This window comes from Gastrolobium bilobum, unplaced genomic scaffold (assembly GCF_033153095.1).
Source record: "Gastrolobium bilobum isolate Gb01-03AN ecotype WA unplaced genomic scaffold, APGP_CSIRO_Gbil_v1 utg3329, whole genome shotgun sequence".
NCBI classification, from domain to species: Eukaryota; Viridiplantae; Streptophyta; class Magnoliopsida; order Fabales; family Fabaceae; genus Gastrolobium; species Gastrolobium bilobum.
In genome coordinates this window covers 90,001-117,704 of record NW_026895337.1, presented here as the reverse complement: position 1 = coordinate 117,704, position 27,704 = coordinate 90,001, and the positions used below count along the sequence as shown (strand labels likewise).

The following is a 27,704-nucleotide window of genomic DNA, read 5'->3' as shown; positions in this document are numbered from 1 at the left end:
ATCCCATACCACCCTCAAACTGCATCTTTAATATATATTATATTATTAGACTTTTTCTTTATATGTTTTTTCTTCTCGCTTACCTAATTTTTTTTTATGTCTCCTTAATTAAATAAAGAATAGAGTTAAATTATTTAATAATAAAAATATATTGTTAGGTTCTTGTACGCTTTAATTGGGTTGGTTTCCTGATTCAAACAGTACTAATTTATTATATATATATATACAAAAAGTGCGACAGCATGCATATATAGCCATCAAATATCGATCGTATCAGACTTGTAAGTGAGAACGCGAGGAAGAGAAGAAAACATAAATATAAATAAATATATATATGTATATAGTTCCACACTTTTTGTAATAGTAAGTTGTTTGCTAGCTATGGTGATGGTATGGGAAGATCTAACAGTGGAGCATTCTAATTTTGGAGCAGACAAGAAGAAGTTGCTTCATGGGATCACAGGTTTTGCTGAACCTGGTAGGATCATGGCCCTCATGGGTCCTTCTGGTTGCGGCAAAACCACCCTACTCCACTCTTTGGCTGGTCTCTTCTCTCTCTCTCTCTCTCTCTCTCTATATATATATATATATATATATATATATATATATATATAGGGGCAAGATCATCTTACACCGGTGTAAGAATAATAAATCTTACACCAAATCCTAATCATTGATTTTCTACCTCTGACGGTTAAGATTTATTAGGTCTCACTCGTTAATTAATTTTTAATTCCCAATAAATCTCAACCATTGGATGCACGGAAATCAACGGTTAAGATTTGATGTAAGATTTATTATTCTTACACCGGTGTAAGTTGATCCTATCCCATATATATATATATAAAGTTAGGATTATTGTATACCAATAATATAAGATATATTTTTTATTTTTGTCATTAATTTTATTTATATCTAAATTAGGTGTATTATTGGATGTAAATCGATCAATGACAAAAATGAGTGTCAAATTTCTTATTATTATATTAATATAAAATTAACCAGCTCTCTCTCTCTCTCTATATATATATATATATATATATATAGAGGTAGGATCTTTTGACACCAGTGTCAAATTTGAAATTTGACAACTCTTCTAATAGTCGTTAGATAAAAAAAGATCAATGTTGTCACATGCTTACAAATCAGAGCCGTTGATCTTTTTTGATCTAACGATTTTCAGATGAAGTGTCAAATTTCAAATTTGACACTGGTGTCAAAAGATCCTACCATATATATATATATATATATATATATATATATATATATATATTAAACACATTGATATAGGTATAAGCCATGCACCAAGTCGTATAGACGAAAAAATAAGAGAGATATGAAACTCCCTTTTAATTTGAATATGACAAGATAATTAAGTATTTATTATGTTGTATAAATAAAGTACTCGAAACATAAAACGCCCGGGAGGGATTGGAGTCACGTACATTAAAAAGTTGATGACAATCGGGCAATAACAAAAAAGAAGAAGAAGAAGAAAATTTAGGGTTACAGAGTGGTGAAAAGTGTTTTCGGTTACGAAGATGACAGTGTACGTATCCTATGTTTTCTATAGAATAGTTTATGCCAACATTAGTTTCTATTAATAATTTATATTTATATGGTTATATATTAGTTTTTAATAGAATAGAATTCAGATAAATTATGATTCTTATTGGAATATAATTATTTAATTTATTAAATACTAATAATAATATTGGTAAAATGTAATTTAATTAATTATATGTTTCTATTTTTCTATTAATATAAATAATTTGATTATATACTCTTTCTAAATTAGTGATCTACCAACGTAATGATTTCAACAAGCTTTGTTGTTATAATCAATAAGTAATCAAATTTTGTGCAGGAAGACATCCTCCAAATCTTTCGGTGACTGGCAACATTCTAATCAATGGGAAGAAGAGAAGCTTATACTCCACAGAAGTGGTAAGATATATAATAAGAGGAAAATTATATTTACAAATTTTTACAAACTACACTATATCTTACGGTAAGATACTTTTAAGTGAAATCTTACCGGTAAGACATAGTATAGTTAGTAAATTTGTAAATAAAATTTTTTGTCAATATAACCGTCCTCATATAATAAATATAAAATGATAGTAATAATTTTATCCTTTTTCTTTGTTTACTTATAATATCCACTTGATGAGTGGTTTCAGTCATACGTAGCTCAAGAGGAACTTTTCTTGGGAACTTTGACAGTAAGGGAAACACTCACATTCTCAGCAAACATGAGGCTTCCTTCTAAAATGACCAAAGAAGAGATAAATAAAGTGGTGGAAGAAACATTAACGGAAATGGGTTTGGAAGAATGTGCTGATAATAAGATTGGGAATTGGCATTCACGTGGGATAAGTAATGGTGAAAAGAAGAGGCTTAGCATTGGCCTTGAGATTTTGACACAACCCCATGTCCTACTTCTTGATGAACCCACTAGTGGACTTGATAGTGCTTCAGCTTTCTTTGTGATCCTAGCTCTTAGGAACATAGCTCGTAATGGAAAGATAATTACTTGTTCCATTCACCAGCCATGTAGTGAAACTTATAATCTCTTTGATGATTTGCTTTTGCTTTCAAATGGGGAAACTGTTTATTTTGGAGAAGCAAAGATGGCTCTCAAGGTAAATAATTTTACTACACAGCCAAAAGAGAGTCCAATAAATTTAGGAATATGTTATTTTATCTACTTATTTTTTATGCTTACTTTATTTACCACTCTCTAACATTGTTAGATCAAAATCTCAACTAATCTTTATCGTTTTTCTTTTCTCTTAAGATTCTGATCTAACGGTATTAGAGAGTGGTAAATAAGGCAGGCATGAAAAATAAGTAGGTAGAATAATCTATCCGTTGGAAATTTTAAGTCACTAAATAAAGTATTGGAAATAGTTTTTTGCTGATGCAGGATTCCCTTGTCCTACTAGAAGAAATCCTTCAGATCATTTCCTTCTGTTTACTAATCTAGACTTTGACTTGATTACTACAACACTAGCAAGAACAAAACCAAGTGTGGTAAGTGAGACTTTGAGCTTTTTTTTTTTCTTTTTTCTATTGAGAATGCTTTTGAATGTGAATTTCAATTTCATCATTGACAGTTGGGAATTTCATCATCCAATCCAGCAAAGGGAATGAGAACAGCAGATATTAGAAGGACACTAGTTGGGAGATATAAAAGTTCAGAGCTAATCATCAATACAAGAAAAAGAATTCAACAACTAAAACTCAATGTAATAATGTGTTACTCAGTATTTATCATTCATAGTTATAAGTGTTTTTTTACACAATTTTTGTCTTTCATTATCTTACATTTATCTTTATCTACTTCTGAACACCAATTTACTGTTTACCAATCACAAGATAAGTTAGAATGAAGCATAGAAAAATTCTCTTCCTTCATGAAACCTGCATAAGACCTTCTTCTAGAGAAAAAACCAAGAATGAATCCAATCAATGATATCCATTATCCAACAATTCATTTTATGCATCAAACCATTTAAAAAAAATAATATATTTCCCTTTTCGTCTCTCCTTTTTTTTAGACAATTTATTCTATATTATACTGAGATGAGAGATGCAAAGTTACAGGGAAAGCAAGAAATTGAGTCCAACATAAGTAGCAGTACCTCATGGTGGAAGCAACTTTGCACATTAACCAAGCGATCTTTCCTAAACATGACTAGGGATATTGGATACTACTGGCTGAGGATAATGTTCTACATAATGGTAGCAATCGGTATTGGCACCCTCTTTTTTCATATTGGCACAGACAACAACTCAATTTTGAGTAGAGGAAAGTGTGTATCATTCATCTACGGGTTCATGAGTTGTTTATCATGTGGAGTGTTACCATTTTTCATTGAAGAATTGAAGGTAAAGAATTGATCCTTTTACTTAAAAAATGTTACAAAAATTCATACTGTATTTTGTTGTCTATCTAATCTCAATCAAAATCAGGTGCTATATGGTGAAAGGTCCAAAGGGCATTATGGAGAGGCTGCATTTGTACTATCAAACATTATATCATCATTCCCTTTCCTACTCCTGATGTCGCTCTCCTCAGGAATAATTATTTACTTCATGGTGCAATTTCATCCTGGTTTAACTAATTATGCATTTTTCTGCATCAACTTATTTTGCTGCCTATCTGTTGTGGAGAGCTGCTTCATGGTTGTAGCTGCTGTGGTGCCTAATGTCCTAATGGCCATAGGAACAGGAGTTGCTGTAATAGTAAGCAGATAAATTTCTTTTTCCTTTTTTTTTTTTAATAATTTCTCCACCGGTTGATTTAATCTTATCCGAGCTTTGTCGGATCCATATAGGGGTGGCTCTCCCACCACTATTTTTTTTCATTATCAGGACTCGAACTTGAGACCTTTGGTTGAAGGGAACAAACTACTTATTAGTCAAACCAATCGGTGTTGGAGTAGATAATTTTCTCTACTCCTCAAATGTGATTGTTTGTAAGAACTAGATGATTTATTTGATTGATGGTTTCTGTAGGTTTTCATGATGATGTCCTCCCAAATATTCAGACCATTACCTGATATTCCAAAGTTCTTTTGGCGTTATCCCATGTCCTACCTCAGTTTTGCTACTTGGGCAGTGCAGGTGCAATGTTCAGCATTGTTTTGCTAATCAAATTCTGAATGATATCCATCAAAACCTAAAGCAAGACTAAGAATATACTTGGGCATAACATTGTGCTTTCTACAGTACTAAAAGGAAGTTTAAATAAGCTCCAATTGCTAGTACTAAAACATTGATGATGAAATTCTCCCTTCTGCTGTTTAATACCTTGAGATGTTCTTTTTTTAATAACAGGGACACTACAAGAATGACATGCTGGGGCTTGAATTTGATCCTCTGCTACCTGGGGACCCAAAAGTTACTGGAAAACAAGTCCTAACGTTGGTATTTGGGGTTCCATTGAATCATGACAAATGGTGGGACTTAACAGCATTGGTTACCTTATTAGTAGTTCACAGATTGCTTCTTTTCTTAGTGCTTCGGTATAACAAAAGACCTAAATCACCCGTGCTGTGGTTTTTATGCCAAGGAAGGTTTACACTTTGCAGAAAGATGTTTACTCAGTAACAAGCCATCTATGATTGATTTCAAGCAACAAGAAGCTCAACATCCATTATTGTCTCAAGAGGGTGTTAATTATGTCCCCAAACATTGCAATTTTACACTTTGATATAGAGATGAAAGTTAGGTTTGAGAATTTGTGACATTGTGAGCCATTATTTTGCAAAGTAATCAATGTGCATCCTTGATTTAAACCTGTTTTGATCAGTTCATCTCATTAAGGGCTTGCCCTGGACCCAAAAAAGTTGGATAATAATAATTTTTAAAATTGGATCATAATCAATCAGGAATAGTAGGCATGTTTTGTGCTAGGCCCTTGCTGCGTGCATGTATATTTCAAGGATTTCAAAATTAAAATTTCAAAATCTTCTATGCAGAACAGACGATTCATCAAATGAAATTGGAAGAGCTCGAACGCTTGCAGACTTCCAATGAACGCTTGCAGACTTCCAATGAAAGGAAAAGCTTTTTATCTCTAACTTTTACGGTCATCAACTCATGGTCAATGGGATCTTTAATGATACAAGTCATATGTTTGAACAAGAATATTATTATTTTCAAGTATTTGTCGTGCATTGTCATCATCTCCACCATTGCTTTCTTTTTTTAAACTCTATTGAAATCATCACTCACCTGCTATAACCAAGTCCAATCACCTCCCCTCAATCCTTAACTTGCCTGACAGTTGGATGATGACTATCTTGAGTTATAGTTCATCGTCTCACCAGTCACTCTTATATTAATCTATGGGAAGAACAATTTTGCAGTTGCTACAGAAATTTTTATGTGTTACACATTTTGTACTCAGCGGAATACATAGGCAAATTTCTTGACACAAACTGTATTGCAGGGGATCCATTTTTTTTTTTTTTTGTGAGAGTGACAGACAAACTTTTATGCAACAACTGCAAAAAAATTAAACCCTCACACTTTATGTGAAACATCTCCCCCTAGGATTTGGACAAGGTTTCCTCCTTAGTTCTCCCTATCTCTACTACTCTAACATTCTTAGGCATTTCGACCCATATAAAGCGAAATAGTAAATAATATATCCATTTAATTCTTTTGGTAAACAATTTATCAATCTAATGGGAAAAGACACTATTATAAAAATAAAATAAAAATAAAAAATGGGAAAAGACACTAATGAGTTTCATGCACATTCCACGAAATGACAAATAGAGACGTATACAGGAAAGCACCGCATCTTGCACTGCCTAATTTACAACAGGAAAACAAATAAAGCAAATCAATCGATGAGTATCTTAGGTTCATTTAGATGCTGATAATACAAACAAACCGATTGACAGAAAGAAAATAAATAACAGATATTGTCTGTTAGAGAGAGGGAGAGAGAGAAGATATCTTCTGGTGGTGGGGGCACTTGGTTTTCTAATCACCTTGCACATTTATGCACAAAAGGCTAAATTAAACATTACACATAAACAATCCAGGGAACACGAATGAAAAGTTAAAACTGATTTCAAACAATTAATTCATGTAAAAGCCTTAAAAAAAAGGAAATAATAAATGGATCAGTCATTCCAGTTTGCATGATGATATGAGCAAAATCTCTACCGGTGTCACGACTCACTTCACTCACCACTATGTCATTAGCGAGAAATTCATTCCAATCCATTCCTCAAAAGGCTCGCCCTTTAATTGAATTCGAAAATATATATACTGGACAATCAAAACTATAATATTGATTGGCAACTCCACTTGTACAATCTATGAAGTAGCTAATTAGCTCAAGGAAGAATAGTTGTCACATGTCAACATTAACAGCACTATTTAGCTGGTCAATTTGGAAAGCAAAATTGAATCACAGAATGAGGGAATCGCCCTCTAATGTTTTACCTAAAACTATTTATTCGCTTCAATGAATTCTTTGTATTCTCTCTTCATTTTGACACCTGAGACAGTCCTGTAAAATTGGCGTACAACTGTTAGCAGTTCACAGTCGGCAAGAATATCCATTAAGAAAATCTATAACAATGGCCTCTCAGTCTCTAACAACACAGATACAATTTTCAGTTTAGTCAGTTTCATTTGTATATTTATCAAATTATATAATAAATGGATTTGGGATATATACAAAATTGCCCAATTACTTTTATAATGAATATTTAATGTTACTTCAGCTTAGACTTTTCCACCCTCTCTTTACAAACAAAGTAGCATTTCTTAAGTGGTGCACAATTTGAATTAAAATTACTCATGATGTACAAAACAATCAATGGATAGATGTTGGAGTTCAATGTCGAATAGTTGTTAATTTGATTCTGCCAGTATGTTGTTGATAAACCTTTAGTTTATCTTGTTTAATGGACTAAAATAATATGAATTATCTAGTTGAACAAGTCAAAAATTAGGGTTTTAAAATGATAATCATGAACATTATCTGATTGTTGGAACTAATTAATATATTTGTTATTTTTAAAGGGATTTTTGATAACAAATGATTCAAATATGAAGATTTAGATAAAGAGAGATCAAATCAGAAAAGAAGATGAATCAAGGTGAAAACAATAAGATTGAAGATCTTATCAAGTTGTTAGAAGTGGGAGCTTAAGCCCCCATTCACAAGCTTAAGCGCCCAGACAAGTCCAACTTAGGCCCATTCAAGTTTTCTACTGCAATACGAACTCTTGATCTATTTAAACACCATTGGGGACCAGAAATACATAACTTTTACATTGCTAAACAACTCTTGGGTGCTCGGAGGCTGAAGGAACGCGGAGGAACATCAGATTCATGTTCGTGAGGGGCGGAGACGGATCAACGTCAAGTGTTCACTGGAGATATTGAAGATCCACCAATCACTTATGGAGTTTGGGGGAGCTTTTCTATTTTCTTTTGTTCTTGATTTTGCCATGTCCGGCTAGTTCTTTAAGTAGTTAGGGTTAGATGGATTTTAGTCGATTTATTATGCTTTGAATAATTCGTACGTTAATTTTCCTTTTTATCATGAATGAAGTTATCTGTTTTTAATGCTTTATATAGGCTTGAATCTTATATAATGATCATCGGTAAATGCATGACAATAGGGATGTTGGTGTGTGACCCATATCTGATAACTTCATCGTAAACGCTATGATTCTAGGGATAGACATAGAATTTGCGTAACCTTAAGATTCTTGAACTTAATGCTTGCATTCTTGGGGAATAACCGGGGAACTAGGGTTCTTTCAAGTTTGTAAAGGTTTTAGGGTAACAAGGGATTGAGCTCTAATAACACGCGAAAGAATTGGTTAGATTGATATTAAGGACGGTTAACGTAAAGAAGGACTTCGAATCATAATAAGGAGATTAAAGGAAATCGAACCCCTAGCTACGTTTTTATTTTATTAGTTAAATCACATCTTTAATTTCTTGTCTTTAATTCTTGCAAGTAATTAGCTTAATATTTAATATTTTAATTTTGCAATTCAAATCCTGTTTCCAAATACACTTTCGATTGTCCAACTAAGTTTGCGATAGTGAATTAGTGCTTGAACCGTAATCCTCGTGGGAACGATCTCTTACTTAATCATATATTACTTGTACGATCGGTGCACTTGCCGTGAGTAGCAACAGTTGTGTAGCTGACGTTAATAGAAAGTTTCATATATAAAGTTTCATATATCACATGCAATCAAGTATTTGCCGTAGTTATCTCCTTTCCCCTCATACCTGGCAGTCTATTTCCGTTAGATAACAATTAAATGGGATAGAAATGAAGGTAAAATTAGTATGTGTTTCGAAACACAGACCAAACCGAACAGCTCAACCAAAAAGCCAGTGAACTAGCCAGGCTTTGCTGCTTGACACGTTTGCCAGGTATATCCTTGATAGACCCCAGTTGAATGTGAGAGAAAGATGTAAACTTAGTGTTTAAAAACACAGATTGAACCAACCTGTTCAACCTAGCCAGAGCAATTTCCAGGGAGACAAAACCCAATCATCAGATCAATGGGTTTTCATATCTAATTATCTATGTATGCAAAAACTGATATATAATACTTATCTACAATGAATAACTTAAATTCTTATAAAATAGAAGAAATCAAACACATTTTAACTTTAGTCTTCATTTTAAAAAATTTCAAAACTGAATTCTTATTTTGTTTTGACAATGCGTTTATTTATCTAACAATTATTTGTTATACACACACTAGTATGACCCTAGTTCAATTCCCTTTACCGGTTTCTTAACATTGCTCAGTTGAGCCATCTCGTTTTAGATTGCGCATGGTGATAAGTTCAGAACTTACCGTTTCTCAAAGATGTCCAAAAGCAACTTCGAAAGATGTTTCACAACATGCCGCATGAGCAACTATTGCCGGAATAATGCAGTAGAACAGCAATCAAAATGAATACAAGAAACGCTCCATAAGCATAGAAGTGTTGTTCAAATGAAACCCTATAGTAGTAATTTATGGAAGCAGGAGACCAAAACATTTTATAGAACAACAGTAATTTGTAACCTTTGCGTAGCATAGAAGAATGAAGGCTACACACTGACACTCTCTTATCTATTAGCCTAAGCGTCTTCGCTAACTCGCTTGCCTACTATAATATACCCTACTATACAATACATTAGTAGGGTAGGCTAACCAATAGGTCCTTAGTAGCGCTGACAAAGAAGAACAGCCGGTTAAAAGACAGTCTGCAATGTTGTATGAAGATGAATGTTGGCCAGCACATAGGCAATATGAACATAAAATGGGAGTAACAGAAATGAGGATGTTAAGGTGGATGTGTGATTCTACGAGGATAGATAAGATAAGAAATGAAGATATTCGACGGAAGGTAGGAGTAGTACCAGTGACTGAAAAGATGAGAGAACATAGATTAAGGTGGTAGAACAAAAGTTTGTAATCAAGCGCTCGACACAAAGAGAGGTAGAGGTAGACTGAAACTTACTTGGAGGAAGGTAGTAAAACAAGACTTGATGGAGTGAGATATAGATTGACGGACGACGTGTCTTAGGACGGAATGGAGAAAAGCTATAAGAATGGTGGAGGGTTAGACCCGTTGTTATTCCTATGTTTCTAGATTGTCCCTTTTTAGTCATTTTCCTCCTCGTCTTCCCCCCTCCTTCTTTTCCCCTTCTTTTCCCCTTCCCCATCTTTTTTTTTTTTTTTCTTGCTTATTTATTTATTTTTTCCACACCTTTTTTATTTTTGCTTTTATATTTATTTATTATTTTATTTTATTTTTTGTCTTACTTTCTTACTCTTTTTTTGCCCTCGTATGTATCTCTATCTTTCGTTTACCTTAATATACTTTCCCTTTTAATTGTTTACCTCTTTATATATATATATATATATATATATATATATATATATATATATATATATATATATAGGGGCGGGATCTTTTGATACTGGTGTCAAATTTTGAAATTTGACATCAATCATTGATTTACGCCAATCAAACTTATTAATTAATTATTAATTCTCAATAAATGATAATTGTTAATTGGTGGAAATCAACAGTTAGGATTTGGTGTCAAATTTCAAAATTTGACCCGAATGTCAAATGATCTTATCAAATATATATATACACACACTTAAATTTCATTTTTTATCTTTTTTCAATCTCTTCGTATTTTTCATTTGGATTCATCTATCACCGACCAAAATTAATTTGGGATAAAGATGTTGATGTTCAGGAGACCAAAACACACAACGACAAGAAGCACGGTGACAATAATAACTAGCCTCAAGACATGTGTTTGATAATAAGAGAAAGTAGAATAGTTTTGAAACTTCAAAAAACTCATTTCTGAAACATATATATTAGAATGGATAATAAATTATAAAAATAGAATAAGAGCACGAAAGATAAATTAAAACCAACCTAAGCATCTCCTTGTTTTTGAAAAACTGGACACATGGTGTACCCATGATTCCAGCTGCTTCTGCTATTTCTGCATCTTCCTCTATATCAATTTCAATAAAATGTACGTTCTGATCAAATTCATCAATCACCTGCCATGTGAGATGTTAGAAAAAGTTAAAACATTGTTTAGTGTTCAATTTATTGTTTAAAATGCTCGACTAGACATGGAAGGTAAAGTAGTCCCATTTAGTTCCTATGTCAAGCATCAGAACAGTGTTAATGTATTCTCTAAAATTACTATTGGCAGTCTGATAGGATCTGGAAAAATGTATCAAAGATAGCGCACAAACACCAAGGAAATGGCCTAGAATCAATCTGGATTTTCTGTAAATTGAACTAAAAAAGACAATTACAATGAATACAAAAAAACAGCAATGGAACAGAAGAAAATTACAATGGAAAAGGAAGAAAAACAAAAGATAATTTCAGAGCAATTAGAGAGTGCTCTGGTTCTCTCCCAATCTGGTTTCCCAGCCCAAGTCCCAAGTTCCAATCTGAATCCTTCTCCACACCCCTCCACCCCTTTTATTCCTTCTAACAACCTTGCCTCCTCAGCAATTCTTCTAGAATATACTAACTAACAAACTTGTCATACTCCAATAATCCCCTATAACTCTTCCTAGCTTATACCTTTAGGAGCATCCTATCAATACCCAAAACACTCACCTTGCCCTCAAGGTGAGGTTCATCCCTCCAAATCCTTCCACCGGGATCCCATTGCTTGAATTGTAAACCCCGTATATGTCTGAAGTATGATAATGGTTAGATGAGTCCCCACATAATACCATTTCCTTGCCAACCATCGCAAGTTTTAAGATAAGCTGATTAAAATCAGCCCCGAACTCTCCTAAACTATGCAATTCCAAAATTACTTCAGCACCGCTTAATTCAAAGATGAAACCTGGTTGCCCACCTTAGTGGCTTGACTCATGTCCTTAGGCATGTCACCTAGTTTCCCAGTGTTTGAAAAACTCACGTGCTTGGCACCTGAGTTGTTAATTGAGCTTTTTCTACAACCAGTTGATGTGCCTTGAGTGAACATATTGGGTTGAAACACACTGTTAGGCCCATTTCCTTTGCTATCAATTCCGAGCCCAAACCCAATGTTGACCCAAGCGGAATTTCCCTTCTCCATCACTGTGTTTTCCCGCATATTCTTCTCCAAGTTGGCATGTGTGGGCTTATTTTCGTTCCCAGACTAGCCCAAGTTGAATAAGTGAGGCACGTGATTGGTGTGTGACACACTTGAAGCTCCTTTGGAGGGCTGATTAGTGCAGCCCAACCCAATTCCTTTACCAGCCCAAGTCACCCCAAAGCCATCAGCCACCCAAGATGCGTTTCTTCTCTCCAACAGCCATGTCTCCCTCATCGTCTCCGATAGCGAGTCCAGGTTACTCTGCATCAGCCCCGTTCGAGGCCTATTGCAAACCCCATGCAACCACATTTCCTTCATCGTCGTCTCGTTTGTAAATTCACGGTATGGACCCCCAACGACCAAAAGCTGAAATCTGTCCTTCACCGTCTCTTCCTCGTTCTTCGTCGTCTCGTTTGTAAATTCCTGATATGGACTCCCAACGACCTCAAGCTGAAATCTGTCCTTCATCGTCTCTTCCTCGATCCTCACATCAGATTCCAAGGAGTCATGACTTCCTCGGTGAGAACGTCCCCTTCGCAACTTGTGATGCAATTCGTTCTGAGTGAGCCGCCTACCATCAACCCTAGTTGCGCTGCTCCTAGAACTCTCCACGAGCTTGGTATTCGCCAAAGAAACCTCTGAGTTCACACCATTTGGGCAGTAGCACGCGTGTCTTTTTCCACGGTATTAGCTGAGGCACGTGAGTCACTGGGGCTACCATGGTGACTTAAGTGAGTCACGTGCTTTGTAGAAGCGCCCTGATTATTGCGAATAGGTTGGGCTGTTCGACTAAGCCCACTACGTCTTCCCTCAACCCCAAATCCATATTGGAACCCAGCCTCGTTTCTCGTTGCCAACACACTCGTCAACTTCGTCATCTTCTCTGTCAACGCAGCTGGTTTCTGCAACAGCTCCGTTCGATAGCTTTCTACAACGTCCCCACCAAGGCCTCGAGGAGGCTCCAGCTTAGGAGTTAACCAATCAACAAGGTGAACGTCTTTGTTGACACTCTCTTCTGATTTCGACGATTCTGATCTCCTTCTACAAGAAAGACCATGACGATGATGTTCTCGACTAGATCTTCTCCTGCTTCGCAAAAGATGCTCGATCTCATTCATTTTTGTTCTGTTCTACAGAAACGTTCTTCTGTTTTCTCCTCACTTCTCCTCATCATCTCTTCTATGATCTCCAAACGAATTTCCATGGCGCACAACAAACTGTTCAAAGCACCCCTAGGATCGGAGTGCTCTGATACCAATTGATAGGATCTGGAAAAATGTATTAGAGATAGCGCACAAACACCAAGGAAATGGCCCAGAATCAATCTGGATTTTCTGTATATTGAACTAAAAAAGACAATTACAATGAATACAAAAAAACAGCAATGGAACAGAAGAAAATTACAATGGAAAAGGAAGAAAAACAAAAGATAATTTCAGAGCAATTAGAGAGTGCTCTGGTTCTCTCCCAATCTGGTTTCCCAGCCCAAGTCCCAAGTTCCAATCTGAATCCTTCTCCACACCCCCCACCCCTTTTATTCCTTCTAACAACCTTGCCACCTCAGCAATTCTTCTAGAATATACTAACTAACAAACTTGTCATACTCCAATAATCCCCTGTAACTCTTCCTAGCTTATACCTTTAGGAGCATCCTATCACAGTCCCACACTTCTTAGCCTCTATTGGGTGCTCAGATGATGGCTGTTAGAGTGGTTTCTCTCGTTTGACAAGCACAGAGACTAGGGAACTTTGCTCAGTTGATGAGCTTTTCTTCTTTGTTCAGGTTTTTGTATTCCTTGGTTTCTTTTAAGAAGGATATTGCATCCACTGTTTTTAGTTGTTCATTGTTTCTCTTCTCCAACATTTTTTTCCTTATATATATATATATAAACGCAATAATCTGCATACTTCTCAATGCCATATGCAACATAGTTAATTTTGAAAAAAAAGGAAAAAAGAAATCTACATTTATGTCAGAAGCCTACTGTATATTCATACTTTCAGTGTTAAATTCATTTCCCCAGAACTGGCTTAAAAGAAGAAAACAAAGGAGATGCAGACGAGAGTGATCAATAACCGTAAGTATTACAACATCTGATCTAAGGATCATGACATGACTTTATGTCCTCATTTCTCACATACCTTACTTAGAATTGGCTTTAGTGTCCTACATGGACCACACGTTGGTGCTGTATATATTACGCATATAAGCCTTGGACTATCATGATACAATTTTCGTAGAGCATACTGCAAAGAGGAAGTCACATGGAGAAAAAATTACAATACAAAAATTGAAAGAGACTGATTGAATGTAAATAATGCTAGGACTTAATCCCATTATTATCACATCGTAAGGAAGCACATACCTGTCCCTTATGCTTTGTACGTGTAATGTCAAAGCCCTCTTGAACATCTCTGTCTGTAAGTTCCTTCTTAACCTCTTCAGTTTTGGGCTGTTACAAGTAATAAAATTGTAATGCTTAGATTCATATTGGAATATGCTGCATGAATCAACAGATTTAATGTCGAGATTTCCCCAATATTGCTTAGAACTTAAAACCTATGACTAAATGGAAAAGTTGGGATATTACACGATAAGCATTATCATTCTGTAAGAGGGATTACTCTGATACCCACATTATTTTCAAGGGTACTGATCTTCAAGGTGAGTTGTCAAATATTTATTGGAAGTTCGTTATATTTAATGGAATTCTAAAAATTTATTATGAAACTACCAGCCAATAAATATTTGACAATTTACCCTAAGTACAATAACCATAAGGTACCATTGCAACTTGCTTCTCTATGTTATTGATATTAACTTTCAATCATGTCCTTCCTAAGCTTAACTAGATTCTATGCTTAACTTTATTATCAAATAACAATTAAATACACTATCTTTATGCATACTAGTAATTTATCCAATTTATACAATATCAAGCTTTTACAATTAACTATATGTTGAACAATTCCAGCTGCTTCTATGGGTCTTAAAAGAATAGTGTTAGAATATTAGATATAATATGATTAGATTTGATTAGATATGATTGGATTCTGTCTTATCCGTAAATAGTCTGACTGTATTCTGACTGTATTAGGATTAGGTTTGGATTAGGTTTGGGCCTTACACTTAAGCCCATTAGGGTCTCTATATATTGTAACTCCCTGACACAGATCTATACACAACGTATTCTTTTACATTTAACTTGGTATCAGAGCTATTTCGTTCTGGGAACCCTCGCTTCCGCTTAGAAATCTTGTTCTTCGCTTTAAAACCTAAGCCCACTGCTTAGGAGTCATCTTTTCTTTGCCGTGCGTCCTTCCGGTAAGATATCAAAGGCTGTAAGTCCTCTCCAGGCATCTTCTGCACGTGTCCACAGTCACCGGAGCACCGTCAGCCACCGTCAGCCACTGTTCAGGCTGCCGGAGTACTTTTCCGGCGAGTTTTCAGTCTGGAACGAACGCGAACAGAACCCTCTCCTCCCGGCGACCTGCTCTGTGGAAGTCCGGCCACCATCGGAGTTGTCACGCGCTCTCACGCGCCTCCAGTCTTCTCTGCGCGTGGGCTTCACGCGCCACCTTCTGCCGGCGCGTGAGCACTATTCCGGCGGCTTTTTCCGGCCGGTCTTGGACAGAGAAGCTCGTCTTCTCCTCCTCTTTCTGGATCTGTGGTTGGTTCTTTGTGGGTCTGACTTTTTGTGCGCACCTCTTCTTGATTGGTGATCAGGTTCGTTTCTCTTTTTTCGGTTTGTATCTTTGTGATTTGATATGGCAGCAAACCCTCCAATTCATTCGGAGGTCAAGTCTTCATCTCCTCCTTTGAGAAATTCTCCCAATATCATCTCTACCAATATTGGGTCCATTACCTCTTCAAAATTGAAGGGATCTGTTAATTACAAGAACTGGGCCACCTCTGTTCGAGTTTGGTTCTTTGGACAAGGATATGGGAACCATCTCACAACTAAGTCTACTGATGTCCCTAAGGAGGACAAGTCTGATTGGGAAAAGATTGACAACCAACTTCTGAGTATCCTCTGGCAATCCATTGATCCGATTGTCTTGGATATCTTTTATTCATTTCAAACTTGCACTGAAGTGTGGGAGGAAGCAAAAAACCTCTACACTAATGATGTTCAGCAGCTCTATTTCATCATCTCTCAGTTTATGGAATTGAGCAAATCATCCGACATTCAAATGGAGACATATATTGGCAAGAGTCGCTCTTTGATGCAGGCATATTTGGATATGCTGCCTTACCCTACTGATGCTACTGCATATCGGAAACAGGTGGAACGTCTCTTTATGGTTGCCACACTTTCTGGCCTTCCCGAAGAATATGATAATGTTCGTGATACTATCTTGACTAGTGGGGAGCCTGATCTATCCATGACGTATCAGCGTCTTCTGAATTTGAATAAGAAATCTGCTCCTGCATCGTCTTCTGCTGTTGATTCTACTGCTCTAGTTTCCCGTACTGATTTTCGCGGGCATATTGGAGGTGGACGTGGTCGTGGTAGAGGCCCAGGAGGCCGGGGCCCAGGAGGATGTAGCCCAGGAGGTCGTGGCCCAGGAGGCCCAGGAGGTCCAGTCGGACGTGGTCAGCGACCTCGTTGTCATTACTGTCAGCAACTTGGTCATTATGAGGAACGCTGCTACACCAAGTATCCTCACATGCGACCTTCTTTTGCTGCTAATGTAGCTCAATCGGATACTGCTTCAAATGGTTCAGTCTCTCTCTCCTCTGAAGAATATGCAGCATTCCAGGCCCTTCTCAGGAAGTCCTCTCCTCAATCTCAGGCCTCTGCTTCAGAAACTGGTAATCCTGTTGCTTGTGTTTCTCATTCTGCATCACTTGGTCCTTGGATATTTGACTCAGGTGCTACTGATCACCTCTGTGGTAATAAGGAACTTTTTTCTTCCCTTACATATTCTAATAATTTACCCTCTTTTACTCTTGCTGATGGAACTAAGGCCCCCGTTCATGGGATTGGACAAATCTGTCCAACCTCCTCATTGACCTTGACATTTGTCCATTACATTCCTCACATCCCTTATAATTTAATATCGGTTAGTAAATTGATCAATTCTCTTAATTGTATTGTCACATTCTCAAACCATTATGTTTCTGTGCAGGACCCGGGTACGGGGAAGATGATTGGAGTGGGCCGTGAGTCACGGGGTCTGTTCTACCTTGATGTGCCGAGTCCTTCAGTTGCTTGTTCTCTCACAGAATCTCCACTGCTCATCCACAGTCGTCTCGGGCATCCTAGTCTTGCGAAATTGCAGAAGATGGTTCCTCTTTTATCCGGTCTTCAAACTTTAGATTGTCAGTCATGTCAGCAAGGAAAGCACATACGCTCCTCCTTTGCTAATCGAGTCAATAAACGAGCTGATGCTCCTTTTTCAATTATTCATTCAGATGTTTGGGGTCCTAGTCGTAGTGTGTCTATTTTAGGTTTTCGGTATTTTGTCACCTTTATTGATGATTTCTCCCGTTGTACTTGGATTTATTTAATGAAAAACCGCTCTGAGTTGTTTTCTATTTATCAAAAGTTTTCTGCTGAAATTCATACTCAATTTGGTGCTTCTATTCGTATTTTACGTAGTGATAATGCTAAGGAGTATGTTTCTGTTGACTTTTCTCACTTCTTAGCCACACAGGGTACTTTACACCAAACCACTTGTCCTCACACTCCACAACAAAATGGAGTAGCTGAACGTAAGAATAGACATCTCATTGAGATTGCCAGGACTCTTCTTATTCACATGCATGTTCCTCTTCACTTCTGGGCTGATGCAGTCCTTGCTTCTTGCTTTCTCATCAACCGCATGCCTTCATCTGTGCTTAATAATGATATTCCTCATAACTTATTGTTTCCAGATGTTCCTCTCTTTCCTCTATCCCCACATGTTTTTGGTTGTACCTGTTTTGTTCATGATCTCACTCCTGGTAAGGATAAGTTAACATCCAAAGCCTTTAAATGCATTTTTCTTGGTTATTCTCGTCTTCAAAAGGGTTATCGCTGTTACTCTCCTGACCTCAAGCGTTACTTAGTTTCCGCGGATGTCACCTTTTTTGATCAACAACCCTTTAATTCTATCCCATCTCCATTGTCACAGGTTGATCATGTTCTTCATGTTCCTTTTCTTGACTTGTCTTTGCCAGATGCAGGTGCTTCTACTCCAGATAAGCCATCACCTATTGCTCCAGTACCTAAGGACCGTCCACTTCTCACTTATCAGCGTCGTAAGACAGTACCTCCAGTCGACTCGACCCCTGCTGACTCATTGCCCTCTGCAGTTGATTCTTCCCCTCCGGATCCTTCACCAGAGGCTCTTCCCATTGCTCAAAGAAAAGGTACACGTACTACTCGTAACCCTTATCCTCTTTATACCTTCTTGAGCTATGATCGCCTTTCTGCTCCTCATTTCACCTTTGTTTCTAGTCTTTCTTCTGTTTCTATTCCTAAGACCACAGGTGAAGCACTTTCCCATCCAGGATGGCGCCAAGCGATGCTTGATGAGATGACCGCACTTCATACCAATGGCACTTGGGACCTTGTTTCTGCTCCTCCAGAGAAGTCTATAGTTGGTTGTCGCTGGGTGTTTACTGTGAAAGTTGGACCTGATGGCCATGTTGATCGTCTCAAGGCACGCCTAGTTGCCAAGGGTTTTACTCAAATCTTTGGCCTTGATTATAGCGATACATTCTCTCCAGTCGCTAAGATGGCGTCCGTCCGCCTATTTCTTGCCCTTGCTGCTGTTCGTCACTGGCCACTCCTTCAACTTGACATCAAAAATGCCTTTCTTCATGGTGATTTACAAGAAGAAGTTTACATGGAGCAACCACCTGGTTTTGTTGCTCAGGGGGAGTCTGGGAAGGTATGTCGTCTTCGAAAATCCTTATATGGTCTCAAGCAGTCTCCTCGAGCATGGTTCAGTCGCTTCAGTTCTGTTGTACAGGCGTTTGGCCTAATTCGCAGTAAAGTTGACCATTCTGTATTCTATAGGATTACATCTCCTAACAAGTGCATCTATTTGTTAGTCTATGTTGATGACATCATCCTCACCGGAAGTGATCAAGACGGAATCCATCAGTTAAAACAACATTTATTCAGTGCATTTCAAACAAAGGACCTTGGGAAGTTGCGTTACTTCTTGGGAATTGAGGTGGCGCAATCTAGACAGGGCATTTCTATCTGTCAAAGGAAGTATGCCTTGGATATCCTAGAGGAAACTGGTATGTTGGGGTGTAAACCAGTTGATACACCAATGGATCCTAATGTTAAGTTATTGCCCAGACAGGGGGAGCCGTTATCTGATCCTGGACGTTATCGAAGGCTGATTGGGAAGCTCAATTATCTTACTGTGACTAGGCCAGATATTTCTTTCGCTGTCAGTACGGCCAGTCAGTTCCTTGATTCCCCTTGTGATTCACATTGGGATGCTGCTGTGAGGATCCTCCGATACATCAAAGGAGCACCAGAAAAAGGTTTGTTGTATTCGGATCAGGGAAATACAGAAATTTGTGGTTACTCAGATGCCGATTGGGCAGGATCACCCTCGGACAGACGCTCTACTTCTGGTTATTGTGTCTTCTTCGGAGGAAACTTAATCTCATGGAAAAGCAAGAAACAACCTGTTGTTTCCCGATCTAGTGCAGAAGCTGAGTATCGTGCAATGGCAAATACTACCTGTGAGTTGATCTGGTTAAAGCAGTTGATTCAGGAGCTTCATCTTTGTGAACAGAAACAACCCATGACACTCATCTGTGATAATCAAGCTGCGCTACATATATCCTCTAATCCTGTTTTTCATGAGAGGACCAAACATATAGAGATTGATTGTCACTTCATTCGGGAAAAGATTCAGTCAGGAGAAATCAAGACAGCTTTTGTCAACTCGTCTAATCAACTAGCAGATGTTTTCACTAAAGCTCTTAGAGGTCCTCGGGTTGAATACATTTGTAACAAGCTTGGTGCTCATAATATATACGCACCAGCTTGAGGGGGAGTGTTAGAATATTAGATATAATATGATTAGATTTGATTAGATATGATTGGATTCTGTCTTATCCGTAAATAGTCTGACTGTATTCTGACTGTATTAGGATTAGGTTTGGATTAGGTTTGGGCCTTACACTTAAGCCCATTAGGGTCTCTATATATTGTAACTCCCTGACACAGATCTATACACAACGTATTCTTTTACATTTAACTAATAGGAACCTACAAAATAAAGATAGAGAAAACTGATAATGTAATATTTACAACTCAATAAAGTATATTATATTTCCAAAGGACAATATAAAATGGAGTTCTTTGAAGTCAAATACCTGATGGAATTCTATAAGAAGATCATTGCTTACAAGATATCTCTCAACTGATAAAGCAGCAACACATCCAGATCCAGCAGCAGTTATGGCTTGCCTCCATTCATGGTCCTATTGAGAGTTAGAAGTGTTGAAATTATAGGGATTTAGGTGTAGAGGGAGAAAAGGGAATACTTAGAATTATAAAATTATATTAAATCATTGATATTATTGTGAAGGATGTGTTATGATGTTATGAGATATGTTCCAGTTATTCTAACACACACCCTCAAGTTAAAGCTTATTACAAAATAACCCTTTCAAAAGGAAAAATAACCAAACAATATAATCTGGGCTCCACAAACCATGACTAAAAAGGAAACCACGGGATGCTAGAGATGTCAGAGAGATGAGCATTGCTGGAAAGACAACTTAGTAAGATGGCCAGAATGATCATCATCCTGAAGAGTTTGTTAGAATGTTGCATGACCAAGGAAGAAGAGACTTGGTTGGAATGATCATCAATGAAAATTTATTGGAAAGCAATTATACACAACAAGAACTAAAACTTCTCCAAATTCATCAAGAATAATATTTGGCTGCTTCAAACCACAAGAAAATTAAGGAGACCCAAAAAAAATTGAATTTGAAACTAAGGCTAGTGTGCATCAAAACCATGGAGAATTCATCACTGATATGAACTCATCTCTGAGAGGAGAAATCATCAATGATGATTCATAATATGTGGCTGGTATGAATCACATTTAATTCGTCATTATATGACTCTCTTAAAAAAGAAATCACTGGAAAAGCCGTTAGATGGCGAGACAAGGTTGGTTCAGCCTAAAACCACCGAGAATGATCCGATTTGGAGAGGTACGATGATGTGGGACGAACTGATCTAAGGATTGAACTGCGGCTGTTAGAAAGATGACATGGCAATGGGACGAACCGATCTAAGGATTAGTGAGATAAAACCCAATGATTAAATATGAACTTAGTCAAATGATTTCGTCCTCCTCTAATATAATTCCTCGGAACAATTCTACTTTGTTTTACATTTATTTTAGAGTTAATATAAATCTGCTGAAATAAGCAACTATATCAGGTTACCTGCACGTCTCCAGCAGCAAATACACCTTCAACTGAAGTTTTTGCAGTACCCTCCTCAACTAGTATGTAGCCAGAGTGGTCAAGCTCAACTTGGCCTTCCAAAAGTTGGCTATTTGGTGAATGACCTATTCCATAAAATAGTCCTTTTGCATCAAGCACCGACTCCTCCCCAGTATCAACCTTTCGAACTAAAATGCCAGACATCTGTCCTTTTGTATTGCTCACAAGATCCGCAGCCTCTGTATTGAAGTGCACGGTGACATTGGGATTGTTATATACTCTGAAACATTCGTGATAATCAACCTGTTAAACAAACATTCAGGGAGTTGAAAACTCACATACCAAATGCTTATTAGTATATAACTCACCACATAAAGAAATTTCAATTAAAAAAACTCACATTAACACAAACTAACACTGAAGACAACAAAAATTGACACGTAATACCAAATCCTCTTTTTTCTCTCTCTCTTTAATGCAAAATTATAATACAAACTTTAAGGTATGTTAAGAACTCCCGACAAATTATTGATGTCCTTCAATATATTGGTACCATTTATTTAATGAAAAAAATAACACAAACAGAATGCCCAAAAAATTCACTTAATAGTCAAAAAATACTCATCACCTATCCACGGCTTTCTCTAATGTAAAAAGAAAAAAACAGCTAGCAGAAAACATCTTTATGATACAATGAACTAGAAATAAAAAGAAAGGGAAACAATAAAATATCAGTTGCATACCCTCTACTAAAATATGAGTGGAAAATGAAAGGAGATGTTATAAAATATCAGTTGCATACCCTCTACTAAAAAAAATTAGAGAGAGAGAGAGACCTGAGAGAAACAAAAAGGAATACATGTTGAAGTGTACAGTAGCTGGTAGTTACATTAGAAACCACATAAAAGACAAATGAGCTTCAAAATATTTAGAACCTCAAGGAGGACTCCAATTTATAGGTTATATTGCTAGGACTAGATTACTCATATAAAGATCACTGCATAACTAAACATGCTTTGCAAATTTATTTCTGCCTTAGCAACTACCAATTAACAATATTAAAAGAATTGGGAAATGTTAATCCGACCACCTATCTTGCATGGCTTTGGAGGCCCTTAGTTCATCCCGCCGTACTAATAAGTGAACATGACGAGCATATTTAGTCAAGTATAATGCTTCCTCAGTAGCTGTATCCCCCCCTCCAATGACAGCAAGAACTTGACCCTTAAAGAGAGGTGATGCTCCATCGCAAATTGCACAAGCACTAATTCCTCGGCACCAAAATTCATCTTCCCGGGGTAGTCTAAGTCTTTTTGCAGCAGCTCCAGTGGCAAAAATGACAGTATGGCACTTAACCTGAATCATAACATAGATATTAGTACACCAACAACCTTTTTTTTAAAAGAAACACAAGAAAGATATTGAACAAACAATTCGATCAGAATGTATGTTACTCAAAATTCAAATGTAATGGCAATCATTTCAGCACATATTCTATAATTTCAATGACTTTCATGACTCGCATCTTGACCAAGATACACAATAAATTAATTTCTATATTTAACTCGTTACCAAATATGTACAATATTTTTAAGTTTGACACCATAATAGAAGAGCATCACAGAGCACATTCAAATAAGTTAAACTAAAAGATATGACATAGAAGAATAAGGGACATCAACATACAATAATCTGTGCAATAATGAAATTGTAAATCAGCTTGCGACTAACAAACATATCACCTTACGATCAGTACTTTGGACAGTGAAAGGGCTACTTTTTACATCAACAACTTCAACATCTTCTTGATACAATTCAGCCCCCCATCGTTCGGCTTGCCGTCGCATCCTAGATAGGTTATAAAACATAAAAACCACAAGGTCTTTATGTGAATGAGTTACAAAAGAACACAAGCGATGACAATTTTTCTTTTTTTCTTTTTTAATTTAGTTTTCAGAAAGAACCTGTCCATGAGATCTGGTCCAGTTATCCCATCAGGAAATCCTGGAAAATTCTCAACTTCAGTAGTAGTCATCAACTGCCCCCCAGGAACACCACCCACTTGGTAACCCTCAAACACTACAGGTTTCAAATTGGCACGTGCTGCATATATTGCTGCTGTGTACCCTGCAGGCCCTGAACCTATAATTACCAAATTCTCAACACCCTCTCCTGTGAGAACAAAAAAGATGCCACTGTCAACTTTGCATATTCTTCCAAAATACAACAGTATGTCCAATAACAATAACTTTATCTAAAGTGGCAAGCCAATGTTTTGTTCTTAGTTAAGGCATGTTTGGCTTTGATTATTTTTGAAGAAAAATCGCTTCTTAATTTTATTTTATTTTTAATTTTTAAAAGCTCCCTGATTATTAGTAGTTTTGAACACAAAATAAGCTAATCAAAACACATGCTAATTGTTATCAAAAAAAAAAAAAAACACATGCTAATTGGTAATCTCATTCTACAATAGCGAAATTGTAAACCGTTTCTTCTTCTTCTTCTTCTTCTTCTTCTTCTTTATTGAAGTAGAAACTCTAATTCCTATATATTGGAATTGGCAATTCAACTATTCAAGCTACGAAAAAAAGGAACAAAATGCATGTAAAAAACTGAACCTCATATTCTCTGAAACGAGACAAGATAACTAAAAAAACATGATCCGTAAATGGAGTAACCTGAGGAGGATGGAGCGTCGACGGAGGAGGCTCGGAGCTTGAGGCTGAGGCTGAGGAGTGAAGGACGAGTGCGGAGCGGGTGAACTCGGGGCGGAGGAACGGCGTTGGAGGATATCGTGACTCGGTGAGTTGGGACGATTCCCATTCCAATGTTGGCACCAACCATTGGTTTCTTTCAGTTTCAGACCACACAATGCTAAGGCCTAAAGAGTAGAGTGAGCGCCAGTTAGTGACACACACACACAAACACCAACTGTTATAATAGAACTGACACAAACGCCAAACAGTGAAATAAAATGAATAAATATTTTATATTTTAAAACTTAAAATAAAAATAAAAATAAAAATGTCCCTCCTCTCAATCCTCCCTTATACTTCAATCATGAAAGCAATTAATATTATGGAGTCGTTACCAATTTTTTAAAGAGATACGATCCTTTTACAATTTTTTTTTTGTAAAATATACTAAGTACGATTGGTAATACATTGAATGATTAAAATATGACCGATTGTACTTAGTGTAGTTTGTAAACAAAAAAGTTTGTAAATATAACCTGTCTTTTTTTTAAATGCTAATATTTTTATTAGTTAGCCTATTGATACAAGCAGTAGTTATGTTTACAATTTTTTTTATGACCTTTTGCAAATATTTTTATTATTATTTATAAAATAATATTAAATGAAAGCTGTTTAATTTTCATTGTACGGTAATAAAAATAATTGTAAAGGAAAAAAAATTATAATACAATTCCAAAGACTTATTATTATAAGATGTTAAATGAGGTGCAAAGATGACCGGACTCCGGACCTCGTTTATAACCAAAAATATATTTAAGGTAGGAGTTATTGAATGAAATGAATCATTTCATATTAAATAAAAGATTTTATAAGAGTTATGTTGTAGGAAAAATAATTGTATCATGTTAATGAGATTCATTTTTTGTGCTTTAGTTTTTTTTTTTTTTTTTGCTTCAAAAAATACTACCTCACAAAATGTTGTGTGTGTAAAAAACTTTACCATGTCATGCTAAAGGATAAACAAAAACCCCTTAAATAAAATAGGATATAATTATGTTAAAAGATCACAATTATATAAAAGTAAATTAATGGTAATGATTATATAATTATCTATTTTAATATTTTTCTTTTTTTCTTATCACAATTGATTTACTTTTGTATGATTATGATTCTTTTACATAATTATATTATGTTTTATTTAATATGAGAGGTTGAAGCAAAATCAACATAATAGAAAAAAAAAAAAGTTTAATGGGTTTTTTCAACAACAAAAAATGGTTAATGGGTCAATCACACTACTTACGATTACCTTGTAAATCACACTCCATAGGATGGATGGGCAGAGTCAGTTAAAAAACACAGATAGCCAATGTCGTTCCAAGGGTGGCCTGACCCATACGAAAGCCCAGATTTTGTTAAACGCTGTTTCGGCTCAGCAAGACTTTGCGTATAGAATAACCTGTTGCAACCTATTTTATTTTCTAGAATAATAATTATTGTGGTGTATCATTAAATTTGTCTTTTATATCTTAATTTCATTTTCAATTCACTCTTCGTGTGTTGAATTAATTTTAAAAATTTGTAAAATTTTATAGAATAATAATTATGCAAATTAAAGTGAAACTAAATTATAACAAAAAAATGGGAATTTTAAATAATTATAATTACTATCCAAAGTATCGCACATAATAACAAAAAGTACGAAGTATTTTATTCAAAACATTGTAAAAATTATTTTATCACAAATAAACTGGTGTTTATTTTTTTCTTGAACAATAATATCCTGTTATTACATCATTACAAAAAGTAATTTAAATATTATATATGAGAAAAGTTAACGTTATTTCTAGTTTTGATTTTTCTTATGAAGGTATTATATATTATTTGTATCAACTTTGATTTGATTTCATATTAATTCCATGTACCAAACGGTTATATGACTTAAAAAGCTATTTCATTCTTAAAGTGCATATCTAAAAATATTGGAGCTGAGCAGATAATGATGAGAGTATGTGCCTGTTTGGATGAACTTTTATTCCTAAAAAAGTTACTTTTTTTTAAAAGTAAAAGTCATTTTGTGAATTTTTAGATGTTTGGATAACAACTTTTTAAAAAAACAAAATTTAAAATAAAAGTTAAAATGCTGCTTTTTTTTATAGCCACTAGTTGGTTGCTTTTGAAAAAAAGAAGAAATTAAAAGCTAATATAATTTTTTTTTTAGAAAAAAGATAATATAAATTTTTAAAATACAATTTTAACCTTATACTATCATACCTATTTTATCTCTCCTCATCCCACAATCATGCTATTTTATCTCTCTTTTATTGTAATTCTATATATAAAAAGTGTTTTTTTTTTATTTTAACATCCAAATAACTTTTTTATGTAAAAGTGATTTTCAGATCATACATCCAAACGTAAAATAACTTTACCTTTTAGAAAAAGTTATTTTAAAAAAAACAATGCATAAAAAGTCATTTTTTTAAAAGCTCATTCAAACAGGCCCTATATGTTAGATCTTTTTTAATATCATATTTAAAAAAAATTTAAAACTTTAATCCTGAATCGACTCCAAACTCCATATTTGTCCGTAGAAAACCTATAAGATCACCGGAGGATAATCTCAAAAAAAATAAAATAAATTAGAAACACCATTGCAGATTTGCAGCTTATTCAACCCGTATTCAATGTACCAAATCTAACCAAGTTTCTTCGCATTCAAAGTTTCAAGTTGATTATATCACCAATTTTGTTTTATATATCTCCTATATAATAATCACATTCTTGTTGTTTTTTCTTAGACATATATTTTTCACCAGTTAATAAATTGTTCGATCAATTCAATATCAAGTCAGATTGAATTATAAAGACGACAATTTTTTTTTTTTTTATCTAATTTTTAACAAAACATGTACAGCTTATCCAGAATTTGATTTATGTGATCATGTGTCTTCTAGGGAACTTTTTTTCAACTATTCTCGTAATGCGTTTTCAAAGCTATCAATTTTGCCTTCTTCATGTTTCTTTCAATTGACTTATTCAATAGTCTTCAAGGCTATCGGTTTTGCCAATATTCAATCCTCTTAAAAGCCAACTTATCTCACTTCAATTGACCAAACTTTACGGGTAAAGCAAGGTAAAATAATTTACCAAAAAAGAAAAGAAAAGAGAAAAAGCAAGGTAAAATAATATCGTTGAAATTGGTTACCAAAAAAAAAAAAAAAATTATCGTTGAAATTGACCAAATTATATTATCATATGTTGGTGTCATATCCTCGGTTGTTGGGTTCAAATGTTCAATGATGTCAACAACGGTAGTGTTTCTATGTTACAACTTGAACAAATTGCACATCGACATTATTACGAGGACGAAGAAGAGACAGTGTTAGCTGTCTAGGTGTCGAAAAATGGTAAGATGGCCGGTGATAAAACACAAATTCTCCTTTTT

The 27,704-nt window shown here is 35.6% G+C and overlaps 1 protein-coding gene and 1 pseudogene across 1 annotated transcript; one reads left to right on the top strand and one right to left on the bottom strand.

Moving 5' to 3' along the window:
* Window positions 1–381: 381 nt before the first annotated feature.
* On the top strand, window positions 382–5,221 carry LOC133306338 (ABC transporter G family member 15-like; annotated as a pseudogene).
* A 1,537-nt stretch (window positions 5,222–6,758) lies between these two features.
* Window positions 6,759–24,453, bottom strand: LOC133306322 (thioredoxin reductase NTRC-like). The gene is made up of 10 exons (XM_061506633.1): window positions 24,239–24,453; window positions 23,525–23,732; window positions 23,303–23,408; window positions 22,651–22,916; window positions 21,561–21,840; window positions 20,472–20,579; window positions 14,503–14,589; window positions 14,279–14,383; window positions 10,960–11,090; window positions 6,759–7,039 (listed from the first exon to the last, which is right to left on the bottom strand). The coding sequence occupies exons 1-10, from the start codon at window positions 24,402–24,404 to the stop codon at window positions 6,979–6,981; spliced, it is 1,518 nt and encodes a 505-aa protein (XP_061362617.1). The 5' UTR covers window positions 24,405–24,453; the 3' UTR covers window positions 6,759–6,978.
* Window positions 24,454–27,704: the final 3,251 nt, after the last annotated feature.